A 20,958-nucleotide genomic window follows, 5' to 3' on the forward strand; every position below is an offset into this window, starting at 1 on the left:
CCCAGGAAATTCCTCCCTTTTCGCTTAAAGGTTAGAGCACAGGCACAAAAAAAAATCAAAAAACTAATGGAATGTTGGCCTTTCTTTCAAGAAGATTGGAATAGAAAAGTGAGGGAGCAATTGTACAGAGCCTTGGTTAGACCCCATCTGGAGTACTGTGTTCAGTTTTGCATCGTGTCTCAGAAAAGGTATATATGTGTACAGCGCATATTCACCAGAATGATACTAGCGTTTAAAGGATTAAATTATGAAGACAGATTGCATAAACTTGGTTTGCATTCCCTTGTGTTTAGAAGGTTGAGGTGTTATCTAATCAAGGTGTTTAAAATGATAGAGGAATTCGATATGGTAGATACCGAAAAACTATTTTCCCTGGTGTGGGAATCTGGAACAAGGGTCTATAATCTTAAAATTAGAGCTCGGAAAGTTAGGAGCAAAATCAGGAAGCATTTTTGCACATAAAGGGTGGTGTAAATCTGGAACTCTCGCCACCAAAATGCTGTGGATGCTGGGTCCATTGACATTTTTAAGGATTTTTTTAGCTAAGCGTATCTAGAGATATGGAGCAATGACGGGTAAATTGAGTTGAGATACATAGAAACATAGAAAATAGGTGCAGGAGTAGGCCATTCGGTCCTTCGAGCCCACACCACCATTCAATAAGATCATGGCTGATCATTCACCTCAGTACCCCTTTCCTGCTTTCTCTCCATACCCCTTGATCCCTTTAGCCGTAAGGGCCATATCTAACTCCCTTTTGAATATATCCAATGAACTGGCATCTACAACTTTCTGCAGTAGGGAATTCCACAGGTTAACAACTCTCTGAGTGAAGAAGTTTCTCCTCATCTCAGTCCTAAATGGTTTACCCCTTATCCTTAGACTATGTCCCCTGGTTCTGGACTTCCCCAACATCGGAAACATTCTTCCTGCATCTAACCTGTCCAGTCCTGTCAGAATTTTATATGTTTCTATGAGATTCCCTCTCATTCTGTTAAACTCCAGTGAATACAGGCCCAGTCGATTCAATCTCTCCTCATATGTCAGTCCTGCCATCCCGGGAATCAGTCTGGTGAACCTTCGCTGCACTCGCTCAATAGCAAGAACGTCCTTCCTCAGATTAGGAGATCAAAACTGAACACAATATTCCAGGTGAGGCCTCACTAAGGCCCTGTACAACTGCAGTAAGACTTCCCTGCTCCTATACTCAAATCCCCTAGCTATGAAGGCCAACATACCATTTGCCTTCTTCACCGCCTGCTGAACCTGCATGCCAACTTTCAATAACTGATGTACCAGGTTTCGCTGCACCTCCCCTTTTCCTAATCTGCAGCCATTCAGATAATATTCTGCCTTCGTATTTTTGCCACCAAAGTGAATAACCTCATATTTATCCACATTATACTGCATCTGCCACGCGTTTGCCCACTTACCTAACCTGTCCAAGTCACCCTGCAGCCTTTTAGTGTTCTCCTCACAGCTCACACTGCCACCCAGCTTAGTCTCACTGCAAACTTGTAGATATTACACTCAATTCCCTCATCCAAATCATTAATGTATATTGTAAATAGCTGGGGTCCCAGCACTGAGCCCTGTGGTACCCCATTGTCACTGCCTGCCATTCTGAAAAGGACCCCTTTATCCCGACTCTCTGCTTCCTGTCTGCCAACCAGTTCTCTATCCACGTCAGTACATTACCCCCAATACCATGTGCTTTAATTTTGCACACCAATCTCTTGTGTGGGACCTTGTCAAAAGCCTTTTGAAAGTCCAAATACACCACATCCACTGGTTCTCCCTTGTCCACTCTACCAGTTACATCCTCAAAAAATTCTAAAAGACTTCTCAAGCATGATTTCACTTTCATAAATCCATGCTAATTTGGACCGATCCCGTCACTGTTTTACAAATGTGCTGCTATTTCATCTTTAATAATTGATTCCAACATTTTCCCCACTACTGATGTCAGGCTAACCAGTCTATAATTACCCGTTTTCTCTCTCGCACCTTTCTTAAAAAGTGGTGTTACATTAGCTACCCTCCAGTCCATAGGAACCGATCCAGAGTCAATAGACTGTTGGAAAATTATCACCAATGCATCCACTATTTCTGGGGCTACCTCCTTAAATACTCTCAGGCCCCGGGGATCTTTAGGCCTTCAATCCCGTCAATTTCCCCAACACAATTTCCCGCCTAATAAGGATTTCCTTCAGTTCCTTCTTCTCACTAGACCTTCGGTTCCCTAGTATTTCCGGAAGGTTATTTGTATCTTCCTTCGTGAAGACAGAACCAAAGTATTTGTTTAACTGATCTACCACAAATTAATAGAATGGCAGAACAGACACAAAGGGCTAAATGGCCTACTCCTGTTTCTATCTTTCTATAAAACCTCAGGGGAGCATGGCAACTGAGAGCTGGTAGGAGTCCCATTGAGGGATTAACGAAAAGTAATTGATCCCCTCCAGAATCGGTTATCTTCCTCCAAGAGGCCTGCCTGCTTTATTGGGAAAAGTAAGTTGAAAAAAATTAAGGTTCTTATTGGACCGTTGCTGTGGCGTTTTTCTCTGTTGTTGGATTGATGTGGTGCCTCTCCAACATACTTTATTTTCAACATTTTAACCTGCAGTTCAGGGTCAGCGCTTTTGCAGGCACCATTGAAATGTTTTTGCAAGCATGATTCACCCACCCCAGCCAAGAAACTGATCCCATCATTGGAATGGGGTTTGCATCTTTCAGCATGAGTGGCCAGGGGGTTCTGCTCTTCCACCTTGTGCACATTTGCCATGTCATTTGTATTAACCCAGGGAAATTTGAACAAGCAATTAAACAATTCTCAAAAATATTAAAGCAGGATCCCAGGAATTTCAAGGCCCTGATATCCAATGGATTGCTTCTGTTAGCCAACTTAGTTGCCGCCTCAAAAAATTCCAGCAGATTTGTGAGGCACAAATTATTGATTTTAAATCTGTCGTACCAATTCCTTGTTATTTCTGCACTCTAATGGATCATTTCTAGCATTCTATAGAACTATACTGCCAAGAAGGAGGTTATTCGCCCATTGTGTCTGTGCCGGCTCTTTGAAAAAACTATCCAATTCATCTCACTCCCCTACTCTTCACCCATCGCCCTGCAAATTTCTCCCTTTCAACTCTATATTCAATCTCTTTTGAAAGTTACTATTGAATCTGCTTGAGTTGCCCTGGCTCATTTTTCCCAGTAAGTATATACAGATAATTTACGGAGGGTTGTAGTACTGTGTAATAGTAGTATGCAAATACATTTGTGTGTACTATCTGGTATTTTACCAAAGACATTAATCCATTTATTTTAGGTGAGTTATCATCTTTGTTAAAGTACCAGAAGAAACATTAAAATCTTAGCATGTTATTGTGCAACACAAGTTCACCTCAATAGAGAATAATTATTCCAAGCTAATTGGCAATTCATAAGAGACTTTAACATTTTTGAGAAATTTTTAATTGCTTGTTCAAATATTCCAGGGTTGTTACAAATGATCAGGCAAATTTGTACAAGACTGCACAAATCAACCGCTTGCACAGATTTCCATTCACTTCAGCAGTGGTAGTCATTACAAGAACTGACAGCCAGTGTTTTCCATTTCATTGTTGCATGATAGTGCTTGATGATTGCGACATAATCATTAAAAGTTTATAAAGAAATAACTGGCATTTATTATGAGGAAATCAATCAGTATATATAATAGTAATCCATTTCATACATTGACTCAATTAGAATTCTGGGTCAACAAAAAATTAGAATTAAGTTTAAATGTTCTTAACTGTAATTTACAGTGATGTAATATTTTACATCTGTTTTTGCATAAGTACTTTCTTGCTACTGTTGTTGTAGCTTGGTGCTATAGTTTTGGTTAATTCATGCTTCTTATTCATTTTTCTATCCTAGGTTTGTCGTTGAAATTCAACCTACAGGCACTGTAAAAGACTATTCTGCATCAGTAACTTTTCAGTCACAGAAAATTGAAGAGGATTTGGAACACTCTCTTAAGTTTGCTGTTCAGGTAGAAGGTACGTTGATTCACATATTTTTGTATAATGTCTGTATAGATCTACAGCATTCCCTTGGCTCTCTTAACATTCTAATCTATTGGTTTCAAAAGTCCATGGAGCCTACCAGTACACTCCCAGCATCTGGGGGCGTGGAGGAGGAGGCAGGGCGTTGGCTGAGATCTGTATAAGCTAGGCGTTGGCCGAGGCTGTGAGTTTGGACAAAACCTCTGTCCATCCCAAACATGGCCCATAACATTGGAGGGGCAGGACTAAGGATGGAAGTCCCACATTGGGACTGCCCTGGATTTTGCCTCCTTTCCACTGAGTACTCTACATGCCAGGATGAAAGCATACCAGCACTCAAGTGGGGGATGTGGGGTTAATCTTGGGGTTCTGGCCTGAGTCCTGGCCTAGACCCCACCCCCAAAAAAACTTGCTTCTATGTCGCCAAGATTACCTCCCATATAAAGGTGGCCAGTTGGGCCGAAGAAGTTATAGAAGGTTAGCAAGGTCACCAGCAGTTACACTCATTGCTGGTCAGAACTGTTCCCCCACTTCTCTGGCGGTTGCCTGCCAGTCGTATTAAACTAAAGTGCCTGGCCCCTAATCCTGGATACTTTGGCGGTGTCAGGAGTGGAAATTCTGCCTGGCATTTGTGCCAATGGAGTGGTTCTGCAAATTTTACTGAGTAACTGTCCTCAGTTCTGGGCCAAGATAGCCCATGAATTTAATACAGCGTTCTTGGTCTAAGAACATTCTGAAGATGCCCTCCGCTGCCTGGGAGAAAGATGAAAGGCAACTCACAAGACTTATGTCGTAGGGTTGAAGTGCCTCCTGCTAGTTATGGGCCTTATTTAAGATCAAGAAAGCCACTGCTCATTTTAATGTATGACAACATATGTAGTGAGGAACTACAGAATATAAAATTAATTCCACTCAAATGGAAAATGATAACTTATGTCTCCTTATCACTCATGGAATAAATTGGACTGGGGAAATTTTGCAATGTCGTTCCTTTAGCTCAAAGCTTTGCCCACTGGCAGCCCATGACAGTAGTTCAGGTGTATGCTGTCTTAGATTTTCTGTACATTGAAATGAAAAGACAGAAAATAGCAGAAAGCCCAAGCCTGAATTCTAGATATTGTAAATGTCTTACCTGAGCATCTTCCATCTATTTTACATTGCTTAGAAAATGTTAATCCATAGAGGTATCTTATTGCAGTCCTTTGTGAAAGCAAAAGTGTTCTGTGATAATTACAGTTTGCTTTGATCTAACAGGCACCGACAATACAGAGGCTACAGCTGAAATTAAGTACAACACCAATAAGCATGTTTTTACAGGAGATGTTCAGATTCCCAAATTTGATGTGGAATTAGGCATGAAACTAGGAGTTGAAGATAAATCGGCACTGGAAAAGACCTCATATATTGTTAGATTTGATATCACAAACAAGGATGTGCCTGAAGTGACCCTCACGGGTCGTGCAAGGTGTGTATGAAATATTGCTTTAGACCAGTAATTTGTAAATAACAAGAAAGTATTACTATTACCAATGGCAAAAGAACAAACAATCCTTATCAGACAAAATGTAGAAGCATCTGACATGTCAAATAGCAATCTTAGATTTGTGAAAAAAAAACAGTATTTCAAAATGTATGAAGGCTGAAAACATGTAAAGTGATGTTTTTCCGACCCGATTAAATATTATAGGAGGAATGTGGCATTAATATTTGGTTAGATTTGTGTCTTTTCATTTTTAAAGATGAAAAAAATCATAAAATGCTTGAAACACATAGAAGGCTTATCAACATCCGTAAAAAAAAATAAAGATTCATGTTTCAGATATAGACCTTTCACTTCTTACATTTCAGTCCAGCCCAGATGATTGAAGGCCTCCTCTTGTCAGCTACAAGACACTAAGTGAAATGATTTTGGGCCGTCCCAGCCAAGTTTTTAATGGATTCAGGACCGCAATACAAAACTGCCCAGGATTTAACACAACATGGCACTAAGCTAGCAATTTCACATATAAAAATCCACAAGCAAAAGGTGTTCACAGAAATTCACAATGTGCAGTAAAGGGACACTCCTGAGGTTGGGTCCCAGGCACATTTTTGGGCCAGAGTAAAGGGATCTTCACCTTAAATTCAGCCCCTCCTATACTAGACTTGAAAGTTCCTGACATTGGCATTCAATGCAAAAGCTGAACTAATGTTTAATTCCACAACACTGCCATCTCATACTTTGATGAGCACAAAAACATATATTTAAGCACATAACTAAAAAAATATATAGAATTAACAATATAGATATAATGGCAAGGCAAACTTCAATTCTGACATGTGCTGTTTTCTTTTCAAAGCTATAATGATGAACAGAAATCTCTCTTGTTGAAAGGCCTCTTCTCCATTCCTCAACTGGATGTGAAGACAAATGTTGCAACTCAGATTCAGCGTTTATCTGATGGATTGTTTACTGAATTCAAAATAGAAGCCTTTATCCCTCATTCTAAGGCTTCATACCAAACTAATTTCAAATATGGTATGTTACTAAAAATAAGAACATAAGAACATAACAAATAGGAGCAGTAGTAGTCTATTTAGCCCCTCGAGCCTGCTCCGCCATTCAATAAGATCATGGCTGATCTGATCTTGGCCACAACTCCACTTCCCCACCCGCTCCCCATAACGCTTGACTCCCCTAACATTCAAAAATCTGTCCATCGCTACCATAAATATATTCAACAGCTCTCTGGGGTAGAGAATTCCAAAGATTCGTGACCCTCAGAGAAGAAATTCCTCCTCATCTCCATTTTAAATGAGCGACCCTTTATTCTGAAACTATTCCCCCTAGTTCTAGATTCCCCCATGAGGGGAAACATCCTCTCTGCATCTACCCTGTCTAGCCCCCTCAGAATCTTATATGTTTCAATAAGATCACCTCTCATTCTTCTGAACTCCAATGAGTATAGGCCCAACCTGCTCAACCTTTCTTCATAAGACAACCCCTTCATCTCAGGAATCAACCTCGTGAACCTTCTCTGAACTGCTTCCAATGCAAGTATATCCCTCCTTAAATAAGGAGAAAATAATAATTATTTTATATCTACCATTTTGTAAAAGAAACTGATATATTTTCTGAAGGTTAACCAGTTAGTGACTTTTTTGTGTTTCTTTCTCTCTCTCTCTCTCTCCTCTCTCTTTTCCCACGGGAATGTTCTTCACCTCCCCACAATATGGCTGAGGAACTGCAGGCGGGAATCTGTGGATGCTGGCATAATTCATTCCCTTGCATGCTTTTACTAAAGAGGACACGAATGGATGGGATAAACAGCCACTCATCAACTTCGCGCCAATTTTGGGTGCTACTTTAGAATCAACCCACATAGCCAACCCATAATCTGTATTATAAGTACCATGGACTTAGAGTACAGTGATAGCACAATGATAATTAGATTAAATTAATCTGTAATTAAACTGAACTTATGGAACAGTTTAAAACTCATAAAATGAAAATGTTTTTTGAGTTTAGATCTGGGAGATTACCTTTTTGAATTTATTCCACTCTGTTGCACTTTTAGATGCCAAGAAGGCTGAAGTAGCCTGGAACTCAGAAGTAACATCTGATCTCAAACCAATTAATGAGAAAATTGCAAACATGGAAACGCCTGACATGTCTGAATACCAAAAGACCCTACAAACATATCTTGAAAACTTCTTAGATCGAAAAGTTGCCCAAACTGATATGACGCTAAAACACATTGTTTCCCAGACGATGGTGGTAAGACAGTGCATTTTAACATGGGGGATGTGTGTTATTGTATTCAGTAGTTATGATTTTATTGAAAATGATCTTTAAATACAGTCCACTAACAGGGAAATAATGCGAATGCTGGAAATCTGAAATAAAAACAAAAAATGCTGGAAATACACAGCTAGTTAATTGGAACCTGTGAAGAGAAAAGACAAGTTACGAGGTTATGAAGGGTGTCTTTTCTCTTTGCAGATACTAAATGACGAGTTATACATTTACCGCATTTCTGTTTGTATTTCATTGAACGGGTCTGCTGAGATAAGTTTTAGTTATGCCACAGCTGCAGGTCTCAGACTGGTATCTGGAGAGGAAATACAGTCAGCAGACCTCAGGTGTAACTTGCACTGAGCTCAGTGACAAAGGAGCCCTGTGCTTGTGTGCTTGGATGCACAGGCAGAGTTCCACTCCTAGGTCAGTGAGTTTTTAATGTCATGAGAATACAAATGTGAGTGGCTGCTTTCTCACAACATTGAAAACAATAGTTTATGAAGCCCACAGGAGGTGAAGTGCACTGCTTGGATACTTTTAAAATGTGAGTTTGGCTGGAACTATATTGTGGCCAGCGTTAAACTCGAAGTGATGTGAGACTACTTAATGAAGCTAACTCCTGAGCTGTATTCCCACATTCATATCGATGTGCACCTAAAACCCCTTTGCAAAAATAGGGGTATAACTGCACCCTTAGTAAGCAACTTCAATTATTGAAGGTTCAGGCTCTCCTGTGCCAAAACTGCTCACTATTCCCGGATCATCCTGGAATACAAAGATTACCCCGGGCTTCTCTTCCCAACTATCAACCGTTTCCTTAAACCTCTCTCCGCTGCTCCTTCCACCCTCACCTCCAACAACAATTACAAGCAGCTCAAGGACTTCTTTGTTAATAAGATTGAGAAAACTATTCTGCTGCCTCTGTTATTTCCCTCCCATTCTCTTGCCCACTGGGCTAAACTGCCTTGAAAGTTTTCCCGCCCTAGCCCTGAACTTGCATCTTTCTCTAGTTTCTCTCCTATCTCCCATCATGCGCTCCCTGAGTTCATCTTGTCCTTGAGACCCGCATCCTGCTCCTTCAACCCTATTCCCACCAAACTGCTGATCTTCCCTTCCTACCCCCATGTTAGCCAAAATTGTTAATGACTCTCACTCCTCAGTTATTGTACCCCTCTTCAAATCTGCCATAATCATCCCCTCCTCAAAAAACCCACACTTGATCCTCCTGTCCTTGTGACTGGCTGCCCCATCTCCAGCCTTCCTTTCCTCTCCAAAGTCCTTAAATGCATTGTCGCCTCCCAAGTCCATCCCCATCTTTCCTGCAATTCCATGTTTTAACCCCTCCATTCAGGCTTCCATCTCTGTTACAGCACTGAAACGGCACCTATTAAAGTAAAAAAAAAACACAATCTGTGACTGTGGTAAATTATCCTTCTTCATCCTACTTGACCTGTCTACAGCCTTTGGCACGGTTGACCACACCATCCTCCTCCAACATCTGTCCTCCATTGTCCAGCTGGGTGGGACTGCACTCACCTGGTTCCATTCCTATCGATCCAATTGTAGCCAGATAATCACTTGCAATGGCTTCTCTTCCCGCTCTTGTACTGTTACCTCTGGAGTCCCCCAAGGTTCTATCCTTGGTTCCCTTCTATTTCTAATCAACATGCTGCTCTTCAGCAACATCATACGAAAACACATCAGGTTCAACATGTATGTTGACGACACCCAGCTCTACCTCACCACCACCTCTCTTGACCCTTCCATTGCCTCTGATTTGCCACACTCCTTGTATGAAATGAGCAGAAATTTCCTCCAACTAAATATTTGGAAGACCGAATCAATTGTCTTCGGTCCTCGACACAAACTTCATTCCCTAGCCACCAACTCCTGACTGTTCACAACCCTGAGCGGAGCTTTCGACCCCATAGTCTCTCCATCACCAAGTTTGCCTACTTCCAACTCCATAATATCGCCCTTCTTCGCCTCTGCCTCAGGGCAATTGCTGCTGAAACCCTCATCCATGCCTTTGTCACCTCTGAACCTGATTATTCTAATGCTGTGCTGGCCGGCCTCCGACCTTGCATCCTCCATAAACTTGAGCCCATTCCAGATTCTGCTTCCTGTATCCTAACTCACACCACGTCCCATTCACCCATCACCCTTGTGCTCGCTGACCTACATTGGATCGCGGTCCGACAACACCTCGTATTCAAAATTCTATCCTTGTTTTCAAACCCCTTTCTATCTCTGTAACCTCCTCTAGCCCCACAATCCTCCGGATCTCTGCACTCCTCCAATTTTGGCCTCTTGCACATCCCCGATTTTCTTCGTTCCACCATTGGCGTTGTGCCTTCTGCTTCCTGGATCCTAAGCTCTAGAATTCCCTCCATAAACCTCTCCGCCTCTCTTCCAGTCTTTCCTCCTTTAAGACGATCCTTAAAACTACCTCTTCCTGTCATAATATCTCTTATGTGCCTCGGTGTTAAATTTTGTTTGATAATTGCTCCTGTGAAGTGCCTTGAGATGTTTTACTATGTTAAAGGTGCTAAATAAATGCAAGTCTTTAAGATGAAAATATATTCAGCTGATGTAACAGAAAGCTTAAGTGAATACTCAAGAGGTCTCTTAATGTAAAAAGGTACATGGGAAACCTTTCATTGTTTGAAGAGTGAGAAAGACGAGAAGAGTCATGAAAGATTTTCATCACGTTGTCAATCATCTGCAAGTGATCTGATGAATCTTCAAAATATTTGTCTTTTTCACCTATAAGGAATTATTATACAAGGCACAATAACAAATACTTAATGTTTTGTTTTTTGGTAGGCAAGCAATAGCTGGTTAGAACACGCTGCTGCCAATTTTCCATATGCTGACATCCTCCAAAGCAAATTGCAGGCTCTACGTGACATGGACTTTGAGCAAATGCGATTATCTTTTGCTCTTCCAGAAAATCTATTTCTAAAGAGGTAAGTCATTTTGGTTTTTTTCAAGGTACAAGGAGTTGTTTTAAAAACTTTTCAGAGCAACTTCTATTAATGTGTACTTACCCCAGCAAAACATTGACATACATGTCTCTTGCAAACACTAATTTTTAAAACCACCTCAAAGGTTTGTACCACAGGCACAATATGCACTCACCCTGAATAAAGTCAACTAAGCTTTTCAGTGAAACTGAATCTTCAATACTCTTGTGTCAACAAGTAGGCTTAACTTGTTGTAAATCATATTGACAGTGACTAGTATGATTTAGTCTGCAGTTATACTTAATACCGGAATGAGACAGTTAATTGGAAAGTGTAAAGGGTAGCCGACAAAACTGTGAGCTGCATCTTGCACTCTGTCCACCTGCAGACAGCTCTAGCCATATGTGTTTACATTGCTGCCCAAAGTTCTGCTTCATCATTGGCTCTTTTTTTAAGGTTTGGAGAGAGCAGATTGCTATATCAATTCTCTTTAAAAAGACTCAATATTTATGAAATGCCCAGGAGATCCAGTGGAATGACTGAGCACTTTTTTAAGCTGGCTTCACATTGACTGGAGTTCTGTTCTACTTAGTGTAAAGCCAAAGCAGCCTTTTGAAGGAAACCTCATACCATATGGCTTTAATATGCTTTGATCAAATTGCAATCTGGATCACGAGTCATGGTGCCATTTTCACACCAAAACGTACCCAAAGCCAATGCACATCAGTAAGAAAATGACCATATAGCTGCAGCCTCGCATATTAAATAAAGAACTACAATGGCTGATGGAAGAGATCAGCAAGTCATTACATTTGCAGCCAACCTTGGAAATAGAACTTTTTGAGGCATGTACTTAAAACAACCATAAAAGATTAATAACTGCTTTTTAAAGTAGTGAATTGTTAATTATGTTGACATTATCTTACAGCAGTCTAAAGGCAGATGGTCATAAATATAGGACTGTGGGACTGCAAAGGAATTTGGAAATAGAAATATTTCCCTACCTCCACCCTTAATTGTGAAAATAATTACAAAATACTTTTGACTCAACAGTTGAGTAATTCTGAACAAAAAGCAAATGGATTCCTCTACTTGTAATATCTTCAAAACTATGGAACAACTTATTGTTAGTTTGAATACTGTAATGCAAGTCTATGCCAGCTACCCAAACAACTGGCCCATTAGGGAACATTTTGCTTCTACTCCTTGCAGTGGGACTCTAGTATATTGCTTCTCATGTAAAGATGGTATTTGCAGGTAATTTATAATGTGAAAACTAGTGGGAGTGAAATTTGCCTTGGGTGAGAGCGCATAACGTGAGATAGCACATTGGCAGCTGGTTTTAGAAAAATAAAAACATAGAAAATAGGTGCAGGAGTAGGCCATTCGGCCCTTCAAGCCCGCACCATCATTCAATAAGATCATGCCTAATCATTCCCTCAGTACCCCTTTCCTGCTTTCTCTCCATATCCCTTGATCCCTTTAGCCGTAAGGGCCATACCTAACTCCCTCTTGAATATATCCAATGAACTGGCATCAACAACTCTCTGCGGTAGGGAATTCCACAGGTTAACAACTCTCTGAGTGAAGAAGTTTCTCCTCATCTCTGTCCTAAATGGCCTACCCCTTATCCTAAGACTGTGTCCGCTGGTTCTGGACTTCCCCAACATCGGGAACATTCTTCCCACAGCTAACATATCCAGTCCCGTTAGAATCTTATATGTTTCTCTGAGATCCCCTCTCATCCTTCTAAATTTCAGTGTATAAAGGCCCAGTTGATCCAGTCTCTCCTCATATGTCAGTCCAGCCATCCCGGGAATCAGTCTGGTGAACCTTCGCTGCACTCCCTCAATAGCAAGAACGTCCTTGTCAGATTAGGAGACCAAAACTGAACACAGTATTCCAGGTGTGGCCTCACCAAGGCCTTGTACAACTGCAGTAAGACCTCCCTGCTCCTATACTCAAATCCCCTAGCTATGAAGGTCAACATACCATTTGCCTTCTTCACCGCCTGCTGTACCTGCATGCCAACTTTCAATGACTGATGAACCATGACACCCAGGTCTCATTGCACCTCCCCTTTTCCTAATCTGCTGCCATTCAGATAATATTCTGCCTTCATGTTTTTGCCCCCAAAGTGGATAACCTCACATTTATCTACATTATACGGCATCTGCCATGTATTTGCCCACTCACCTAACCTGTCCAAGTCGCCCTGCAGCCTCTTAGCGTCCTCCTCACAGCTCACACCGCCACCCAGTTTAGTGTCATCTGCAAACTTGGAGATATTACACTCAATTCCCTCATCCAAATCGTTAATGTATATTGTAAAGAGCTGGGGTCCCAACACTGAGCCCTGCGGCACCGCACTAGTCACTGCCTGCCATTCTGAAAAGGACCCATTTATCCCGACTCTCTGCTTCCTGTCTGCCAGCCAGTTCTCTATCCACGTCAGTACATTAACTCCATACCATGTGCTTTGATTTTGCACACCAATCTCTTGTGTGGGACCTTGTCAAAAGCCTTTGAAAGTCCAAATACACCACATCCACTGGTTCGCCCTTGTCCACCCTACTAGTTACATCCTCAAAACATTCCAGAAGGTTTGTCAAGCATGATTTCCCTTTCATAAATCCATGCTGACTTGGATCGATCCTGTCACTGCTTTCCAAATGCGTTGCTATTTCATCTTTAATAATTGATTCCAACATTTTCCCCACTACTGATGTCAGGCTAACCGATCTATAATTACCCGTTTTCTCTCTCCCTCCTTTTTTAAAAAGTGGTGTTACAGTCCATATGGACTGATCCAGAGTCGATAGACTGTTGGAAAATGATCACCAATGCATCCACTATTTCTATGGCCACTTCCTTAAGTACTCTGGGATGCAGACTATCAGGCCCCGGGGATTTATCGGCCTTCAATCCCGTCAATTTCCCCAACACAATTTCCCGCCTAATAAGGATTTCCTTCAGTTCCTCCTTCTCACTAGCCTCTCGGTCCCCTCGTATTTCCGGAAGGTTATTTGTGTCTGCTTCGTGAAGACAGAACCAAAGTATTTGTTCAACTGACCTGCCATTTCTTTGTTACCCATTATAAATTCACCTGAATCTGACTTCAAGGGATCTTTGTCTTCACTAATCTTTTTCTCTTCACATATCTGTAGAAGCTTTTGCAGTCAGTTTTTATGTTTCACACTCTGCCTGATTTTCTTTTTCATCAATACAAATTTTATTCCTAGTATTTCTGTGTGTGTATGTCGGGGGTTGTGGTGGGGGGTGTGGGGAGCGGGGTGTAGCATTTCTTAATTTGTAGAAACTTTAATCTAATTGAAAATTACAGCAAACCATTGATATTGCACTTTTATGGGGGGGGAGGGAGGTGGAGGATCACCTGTCCAAAATTTGTCTATTAATTAAGGGTTAAAGGTTCATTAAAATAGTAGATGCAGACAGTTTATTCATATATTCGTTCTTACTGTGTGTTAATTTTCGCAAATGGACTTTAAATCAAGCAAGATCATTGTTATGCAATTCAGACATTTATCTCACAAAAATTAAGGTTGTTTCAGCAGCTTTTTAAAATAAATAACAATTCTAGAAATACTTCAAGTTGTTCCCTTTTCATAAGTAAACTTTTTATTTGAAGGAGGAGTTAGGACTTGAACATTGTAGCGAGGAAGTGTCTGGTCATTGCGGGGGGTAGCTTCGTGACTCAAGGTCAGTCAGAGGTGTGGCAGGGCCTACAATCATTCAAGAGTGCCGGCTGTGGCAGTTGGGAGGTATGCAAGGAACAAACAGGCAGCACTGGGAAGCTGAATTTTGGTATCTCCAAGGTAGATCGTGCTGTTGAGAATAGTGGCGTTGCATCACCTATCTGGTAGGCACAGCTAAGAGGTCTCAAACATAATTAGCAATAACAATATCTACCTTGGAGATCAAATCCGAGGTTAGTAAGATAGGGCCCAAGTTTCGGCCTCAGTTGCTCCTGATTTTTTGGAGAACGGGGTATCTTAGAAATTCAAATTCTCGGTATTTAGTTTGCTCCAGTTCTAGTCAGTTAGAACAGTTTCACTTTGGAACAGAATTTCTTTTTCAAAAGGGGGCGTGTCCGGCCACTTACGCCTGTTTTCAAAGTTTCGGCAGTGAAAACTTACTCCAAACTAACTTAGAATGGAGTAAGTGAAGATTTTTGTACGCTCGAAAAAACCTTGTCTACACTTTAGAAAATCAGGCGTAGGTTACAAATTAGGCGTAGGGAACGAGGTGGGGGGGGTGGGGGGGGCGGGGGGGGAAGGGAAGTCATTAAATTCGACAATCAATCCTTAGTTATACTTATACAAATATTATACAAATAAATCCAACCTGAATAAAAATTTATGAGCAAAGAAAAGATTAAATAAACCATGTTCCTACCTGTGTGAAAGTGCTTCAGGCAGGCCTTTCATGTTGGAGACAGGCAGCGGTGTGGCGTCAGTGTCTCGACGGCAGCCCCAACAGTGGCAGCAAGCAGCCTTCGAGCTGAGCTGCTGTGCTGCAGGCAGGCCTTCATTCTCTTAGTGGCTGGCCGGCAGCCGAAGGATCAACACTGGAGGCACGCAGCTTTTCAAGGGGGTTGAGGCCTTTCGGCCATGGGATAGGAGCGGCGTCAGTGGCTGGCCGGCAGCCGAAGGATCAACACCAGATGCACGCAGCTTTTCAAGGGGGTTGAGGCCATTCGGCCACGCTTAAGGGGCGGCGCCAGTGGCTGGCCGGCAGCCGAGTCCTTTTAAAAATGGCCGACTGCCAATGTTAGTTTGACACTGTGCGTGTGCGCACGCTCCAACGCACACGCGCAGGGTTGCCGGCACCACGTTGGCTCATTTAAATTGGACCCGCCCCCCCACTACTTACTGTGAAGAACGCGCCGCGCCAAGCTGAGATCGAGCTCCGAGGAGCCGGAGAATATCGACGTTTTTTTCTAGCGCACTTTTAGGCACGAAGAACAGGCGTTCAGCTCAGAGGTGCGCCGTTTTCGGCGCGGGCCGAAACTTGGGGCCATAAAGAGGCAAGTTTAATTGTGACATAGAAAGTGTGACATTAAACATGACAGTCAGACATGCTGTAAATAGCGTGTCAAAAAGAAGTGATTAACTGTTACTTGGCAGGAAGTGTGTGCATACACAAGGGCCGAAATTGCCCCTTTTTATAACCTCGTTAGCACTAATGATTTATCACCTGGTGGTGGACGGCGGAAGTGACCCAGCCGGAATTGCCCCGGCATGCCGTGGGCGAAAATGGGTTTGCACTGCGCTCCTTACTTTTCATCCGGGAGGGTGCGCTCACGGCGATTATGTCATCGCTGTGCACGCCAACTCCTTTGCTCCCCGCGGGACACGAGATTGGCGTGGGACAATGCCAGCGGCAGCTTCGCAGATCGTGAAACTGTTGTGGCTGGGGTGCCCCACCAGCCCTTAAAGGGGAAGGCCTTGTGCCACGGCCACCATCGTTTTTTTGTCGGCCGACTTTGCAGTCGATGTGACAATGGCGGCCACTAGTTCAGCCGGCCCGCTTGGGTGCCAGGCCGCTGGCCCAGCCGAAACGCTCCCTGGTGGCCCAGTGAGTGTCAGGCCGCAGGCTCAGCCGAAAAGCTCCCTGGTGCTAGGAAAGTGGCTGCAGAGTTCGCAGCGGCCCTCCTTAAAAGAAGGGGAGGAATGTTGTGACGTGTCAGCGCGATGCAGTATGTCCACAACGCGCTGACATCATCAACGTCCCGCGAACATTGAGCTGCCGCCCCGCAGAGTCGAATTACTTCTCTGATACTGCCCCGCAAATTCTTTTCAGACAAAGACCCCAATTCAGCGCCATGAAGCAGCCCATCTCACTGGCACAATGAATATTCATTTAACTCAAATTGTGGCCGCACGGGGCAATTTCGCCCCCTTCATGTATTATAGATACGTTTTCACTATTGCTGTTTACCTTCACCACATTTTCATCCAGTCATGAGGGCAGTGCTGTCTGAGCTATGATACTCTTCACAGCCGTCTATTCTAATAGGATGTTATACTTCTCTTGTGATACATCATGAGAGGGTACAGCACCATAGTGATTATGTTATTGGACTAGTAAATCAGAGGCTTGGACTAATGATTTGGAGACATGAGTTCAAATCCCACCACAGCAGCTGGGGAATTTAAATTTAATTAAATAAATCTGGAATAAAAACTGGTATCAGTAATGGTGACTATCATCATCATCGTAGGCAATCCCTCGGAATCGAAGAAGACTTGCTTCCACTCTTAACATGAGTCCTTAGGTTCTGTACAGTCCAATACGAGAACCACAGTCCCTGTCACAGGTGGGACAGACAGTCGTTGAGGGAAAGGGTGGGTGGGACTGGTTTGCCGCACGCTCTTTCGCTGCCTGCGCTTGATTTCTGCATGCTCTCGGCGATGAGACTCGAGGTGCTCAGTGTCCTTCCGGATGCACTTCCTCCACTTAGGGCAGTGTTTGGCCAGGGACTCCCAGGTGTCAGTGGGGATGTTGCACTTTATCAGGGAGGCTTTGAGGGTGTCCTTGTAACGTTTCCGCTGCCCACCTTTGGCTCGTTTACCGTGAAGGCGTTCCAAGTAGAGTACTTACTTTGGGAGTCTCGTGTCTAGCATGCGAATAATGTGGCCTGCCCAGCGGAGCTGATCAAGTGTGGTCAGTAATTCAATGCTAGGGATGTTGGCCTGGACGAGGACGCTAATGTTGGTGTATCTGTCCTCCCAGGGGATTTGTAGCATCCAGCGACTTGAGGTGCCTACTGTGTATGGTCCATATCTCTGAGCCATACAGGAGGGTGGGTATTACTACAGCCATACTGTAGACCATTAGGTTGGTAGCAGTTTTGAGGGCCTGGTCTCCAAACACTTTTTTCCTCAGGCGGCCAAAGGCTGCACTGGTGCACTGGAGGTGGTGTTGAATCTCGTCGTCAATGTCTGCTCTTATTGATAAGAGGCTCACAAGGTATGGGAAATGGTCCACGTTGTCCAGGGCCGTGCCGTGGATCTTGATGACTGGGGGGGCAGTGCTGTGCAGTGAGGACAGGCTGATGGAGGACCTTTGACTTACGGATGTTTAGTGTAAGGCCCATGCTTTCGTATGCCTCAGTAAACACGTCGACTATGTCCTGGAATTCAGCCTCTGTATGTGCGCAGACGCAGGCATCGTCCGCGTACTATAGCTCAACGACAGAGGTTGGGGTGGTCTTGGACCTGGCCTGGAGACAGCGAAGGTTGAACAGGTTCCCACTGTTCTATGGTTTAGTTCCACTCCAGCCGGGAGCTTGTTGACTGTGAGGTGGAGCATGGCAGCGAGATAGATTGAGAAGAGGGATGGGGCGATGACGCAGCCCTGTTTGACCCCAGTTCGGACGTGGATTGGGTCTGTGATGGATCCGTTGGTAAGGATCACGGCCTGCATGTCTTCGTGGAGCAGATGGAGGATGGTGACAAATTTTTGGGGGCATCTGAAACGGAGGAGGACGCTCCATAGACCCTTGCAGTTGAGTTTCAAAGGCCTTTTTAAGATTGAAGAAGACCATGTATTAGGGCTGGCGCTGTTCACTGCATTTTTCCTGCAGCTGTCGCACTGTACAAATCATGTTTAAATTTAATTAAATAAATCTTGAATAAAAAGCTAGTATCAGGAATGATGACCATAACCATGAGACAACCTGATTAACGTAAAAACCCATCTGCTTCACTAATGTCCTTTAGGGAAGGCAACCTGCCGTCCTTACCCGGTCTGGCCTATATGTGACTCCAGCCCGAGAGCAATGTGCTTGACTCTTAACTGCCCTCTGAAATGGCCTAGCAAGCCACTCAGTTGAATACAAGGTGGCAACTCACCGCCACCTTCTCAAGGGCAATTAGGGATGGGCAATAAATGCTCGCCTTACCGGCGAGGTACACATCCCGTGAATGAATAAAAATGAATTAAAAAATAGTCTTGAGACAGAGTGATGTATTGTCACATTTAACAACTCAGGAAAGTTACCTAATTGAGGTAACTTCATGTGCAAATCTATTGTTGTACTAGTGGAAATACCATAATAACTCCAATAAATAAATCTTTCAAGCTGTTGTGTCCCCCTTTTAAAAAAGGACAACACATCTGTTTGAGGTCAATTTAATGGCCTCGATATTACCCCTCCCCACCTCCCACGACGTGCAGGAAAGGATGCGGCGGGGGGGGGGGTTTAAAATGTTTAAATGGTGAACGCCTCCCCAACTCACCACGTACATGCCTGTTGCCATTTGCATGGCGGCGGGTTTCGAGGCGTATGTGTAGGGAGAGAGGGCACTTCATTAATAAATTTAAGTCAGGTCCGCACAGTGCAATTGGGAACCTGGTTTAAGTGTAACAGGGCTCAGGAAACCTCAGGAAGCCAGCTCAAGAAGGTAAGTGCCTTTTGCAGCACTCCCTGTGAGCCAGCCCTGGCCCCTCAAGTAAATCTTCAGCCTTCCCTCTGCTGCTCAGGCCTTTCTCTCCCCTCTGCTGCCATTGCTGACCTCCCTCCCCAAGCACCAATCTCCGGCCATCCTGATTGGCTCTCTCTTCCCCTCAACCCCAAATCTCCAGCCTTCCCCTCTCCTGGGGACTGTCCCCAGGGATCCCGGGCTGCAGACTCCTGCCACTGATTTTCCCGTCTGGCAGCCGGCCGGCCTATCAATTTGGCCAGCAGCTGAGCAGGAAATGGAAAAATAGAATTATAATGATGTCATGCCGTTAAATTCAGCAGCATCTCTGCGTTGCATGCACTGCCAGCTTTTCAATGCACCCTCCCTGCCTCCCTGTAAATATTGGGGCCAATGAATTCAGAATTAGTCAATAATGTCTGTACTCCTGCACCTATTTTCTATGTTTCTATATAAGAGATACAGAAACTGTACCAAGATAAGAATTATAAGCAAATATTGACATTCATAAATGATTTATATTACATTTTCAAATGTCGCCATAACCTCATCCCACTTTACCTTAGTGATTTCTTGCTGTCTTTGGTCACAGTATGCTTCCTCCGCTCCACCTTTGATGGATGCTTGTTCAATCACTACATTTCTCCAGTTGGAATTTTCTAACTAGTTCTCTCTACCTTGCCACGATTCACCCTGTTTTCAAAACTCCACTAAAACTCCTTCTTTTCAATTGCTTTCAATTTCCCATGTTACTCTTTCTATATCATTCCCCTTTCCCTATGTTTGCCGTTTCCCATATCTCATTCTTCCTTATTGTAAAGCACATATGATGAATGCAATTTGTTCTTTTGATGCTTTTGATATGTTTTATGATAATTCTAAAGATGTTTTTCTTGAATCTTATTGTTTTTTGTTTTTTCCCCCTTACAGTCAAGGCTCCATCGCAGGCACATTCAGCAGCAAAAAGCTGACTATTACAGTTCCAATTCCTTTTAATGGGAGAGTAACTCAAGAAATTAATCTTTTTCCAAGAACATTCAGAGTATCCCCATTGGCTATGCAAGCACTTGGAATCAATTCGCCATCCAATGAGTATACCATACCATCAGTATTCATTCCACTTGTTGGAGAAGTAACTTCCATTCCACCTATTACTATTCCTCAAACATACCAGTTCCAGCTTCCTTTGATTGACAAGTTGGAATTCTCCACACAGCTGAACAGTAATTACTACAATTGGGCTTCTAAATTCATGAGTCACTACAGTCAAAAGAAAGACAAAAGACAATTTTCTGCTGATATGGATATCAAAGCAGCCTCAGTACTGGATTTTCTGTCCTATCATCTGAAAGGTAAGAGATTTCTTCTCAAACCCCTTTGAAATAATTGAACATTTGTCTTTATGTTCTGTAGATTTATGAACATCTACTTACTCTTTAAGAGCATTATTTTCCATAGTATGACACATTTTTCTACAGCACATCTGAAGTTACAAATTTGATGCTTAAAGCTATAACATATTCTGTTCGATGGCACATTAATGGTTCCTAAGTCTACCTTAAACAGCAATGCAGTTTAAATAATGTAAAGTAAGACTAAAGCATTACAAGGATTTAACCTATAAAATTTGAAACTGAAAAGAGTGAAATCGTAGATGGTGATAATTAACAGTTCAGCTAAATTTGCTTCGTTTTGTAAGTTATTTTGGTGCAAAC

The 20,958-nt window shown here is 43.0% G+C and overlaps 1 protein-coding gene across 1 annotated transcript in view; it reads left to right on the forward strand.

Moving 5' to 3' along the window:
* The window catches only part of apoba (apolipoprotein Ba), a 72,247-nt gene that overhangs the window by 38,844 nt on the left and 12,445 nt on the right, over nt 1-20,958 (forward strand). The window contains exons 19-24 of the mRNA XM_070885074.1: nt 3,925-4,046; nt 5,307-5,517; nt 6,392-6,570; nt 7,610-7,809; nt 10,657-10,799; nt 20,174-20,595. Of these exons, the coding sequence (XP_070741175.1) occupies nt 3,925-4,046; nt 5,307-5,517; nt 6,392-6,570; nt 7,610-7,809; nt 10,657-10,799; nt 20,174-20,595 (1,277 nt within the window). The remainder of the gene's footprint in view (nt 1-3,924; nt 4,047-5,306; nt 5,518-6,391; nt 6,571-7,609; nt 7,810-10,656; nt 10,800-20,173; nt 20,596-20,958) is intronic.

This window comes from Pristiophorus japonicus, chromosome 7 (genome assembly GCF_044704955.1).
Source record: "Pristiophorus japonicus isolate sPriJap1 chromosome 7, sPriJap1.hap1, whole genome shotgun sequence".
NCBI lineage: Eukaryota > Metazoa > Chordata > Chondrichthyes > Pristiophoridae > Pristiophorus > Pristiophorus japonicus.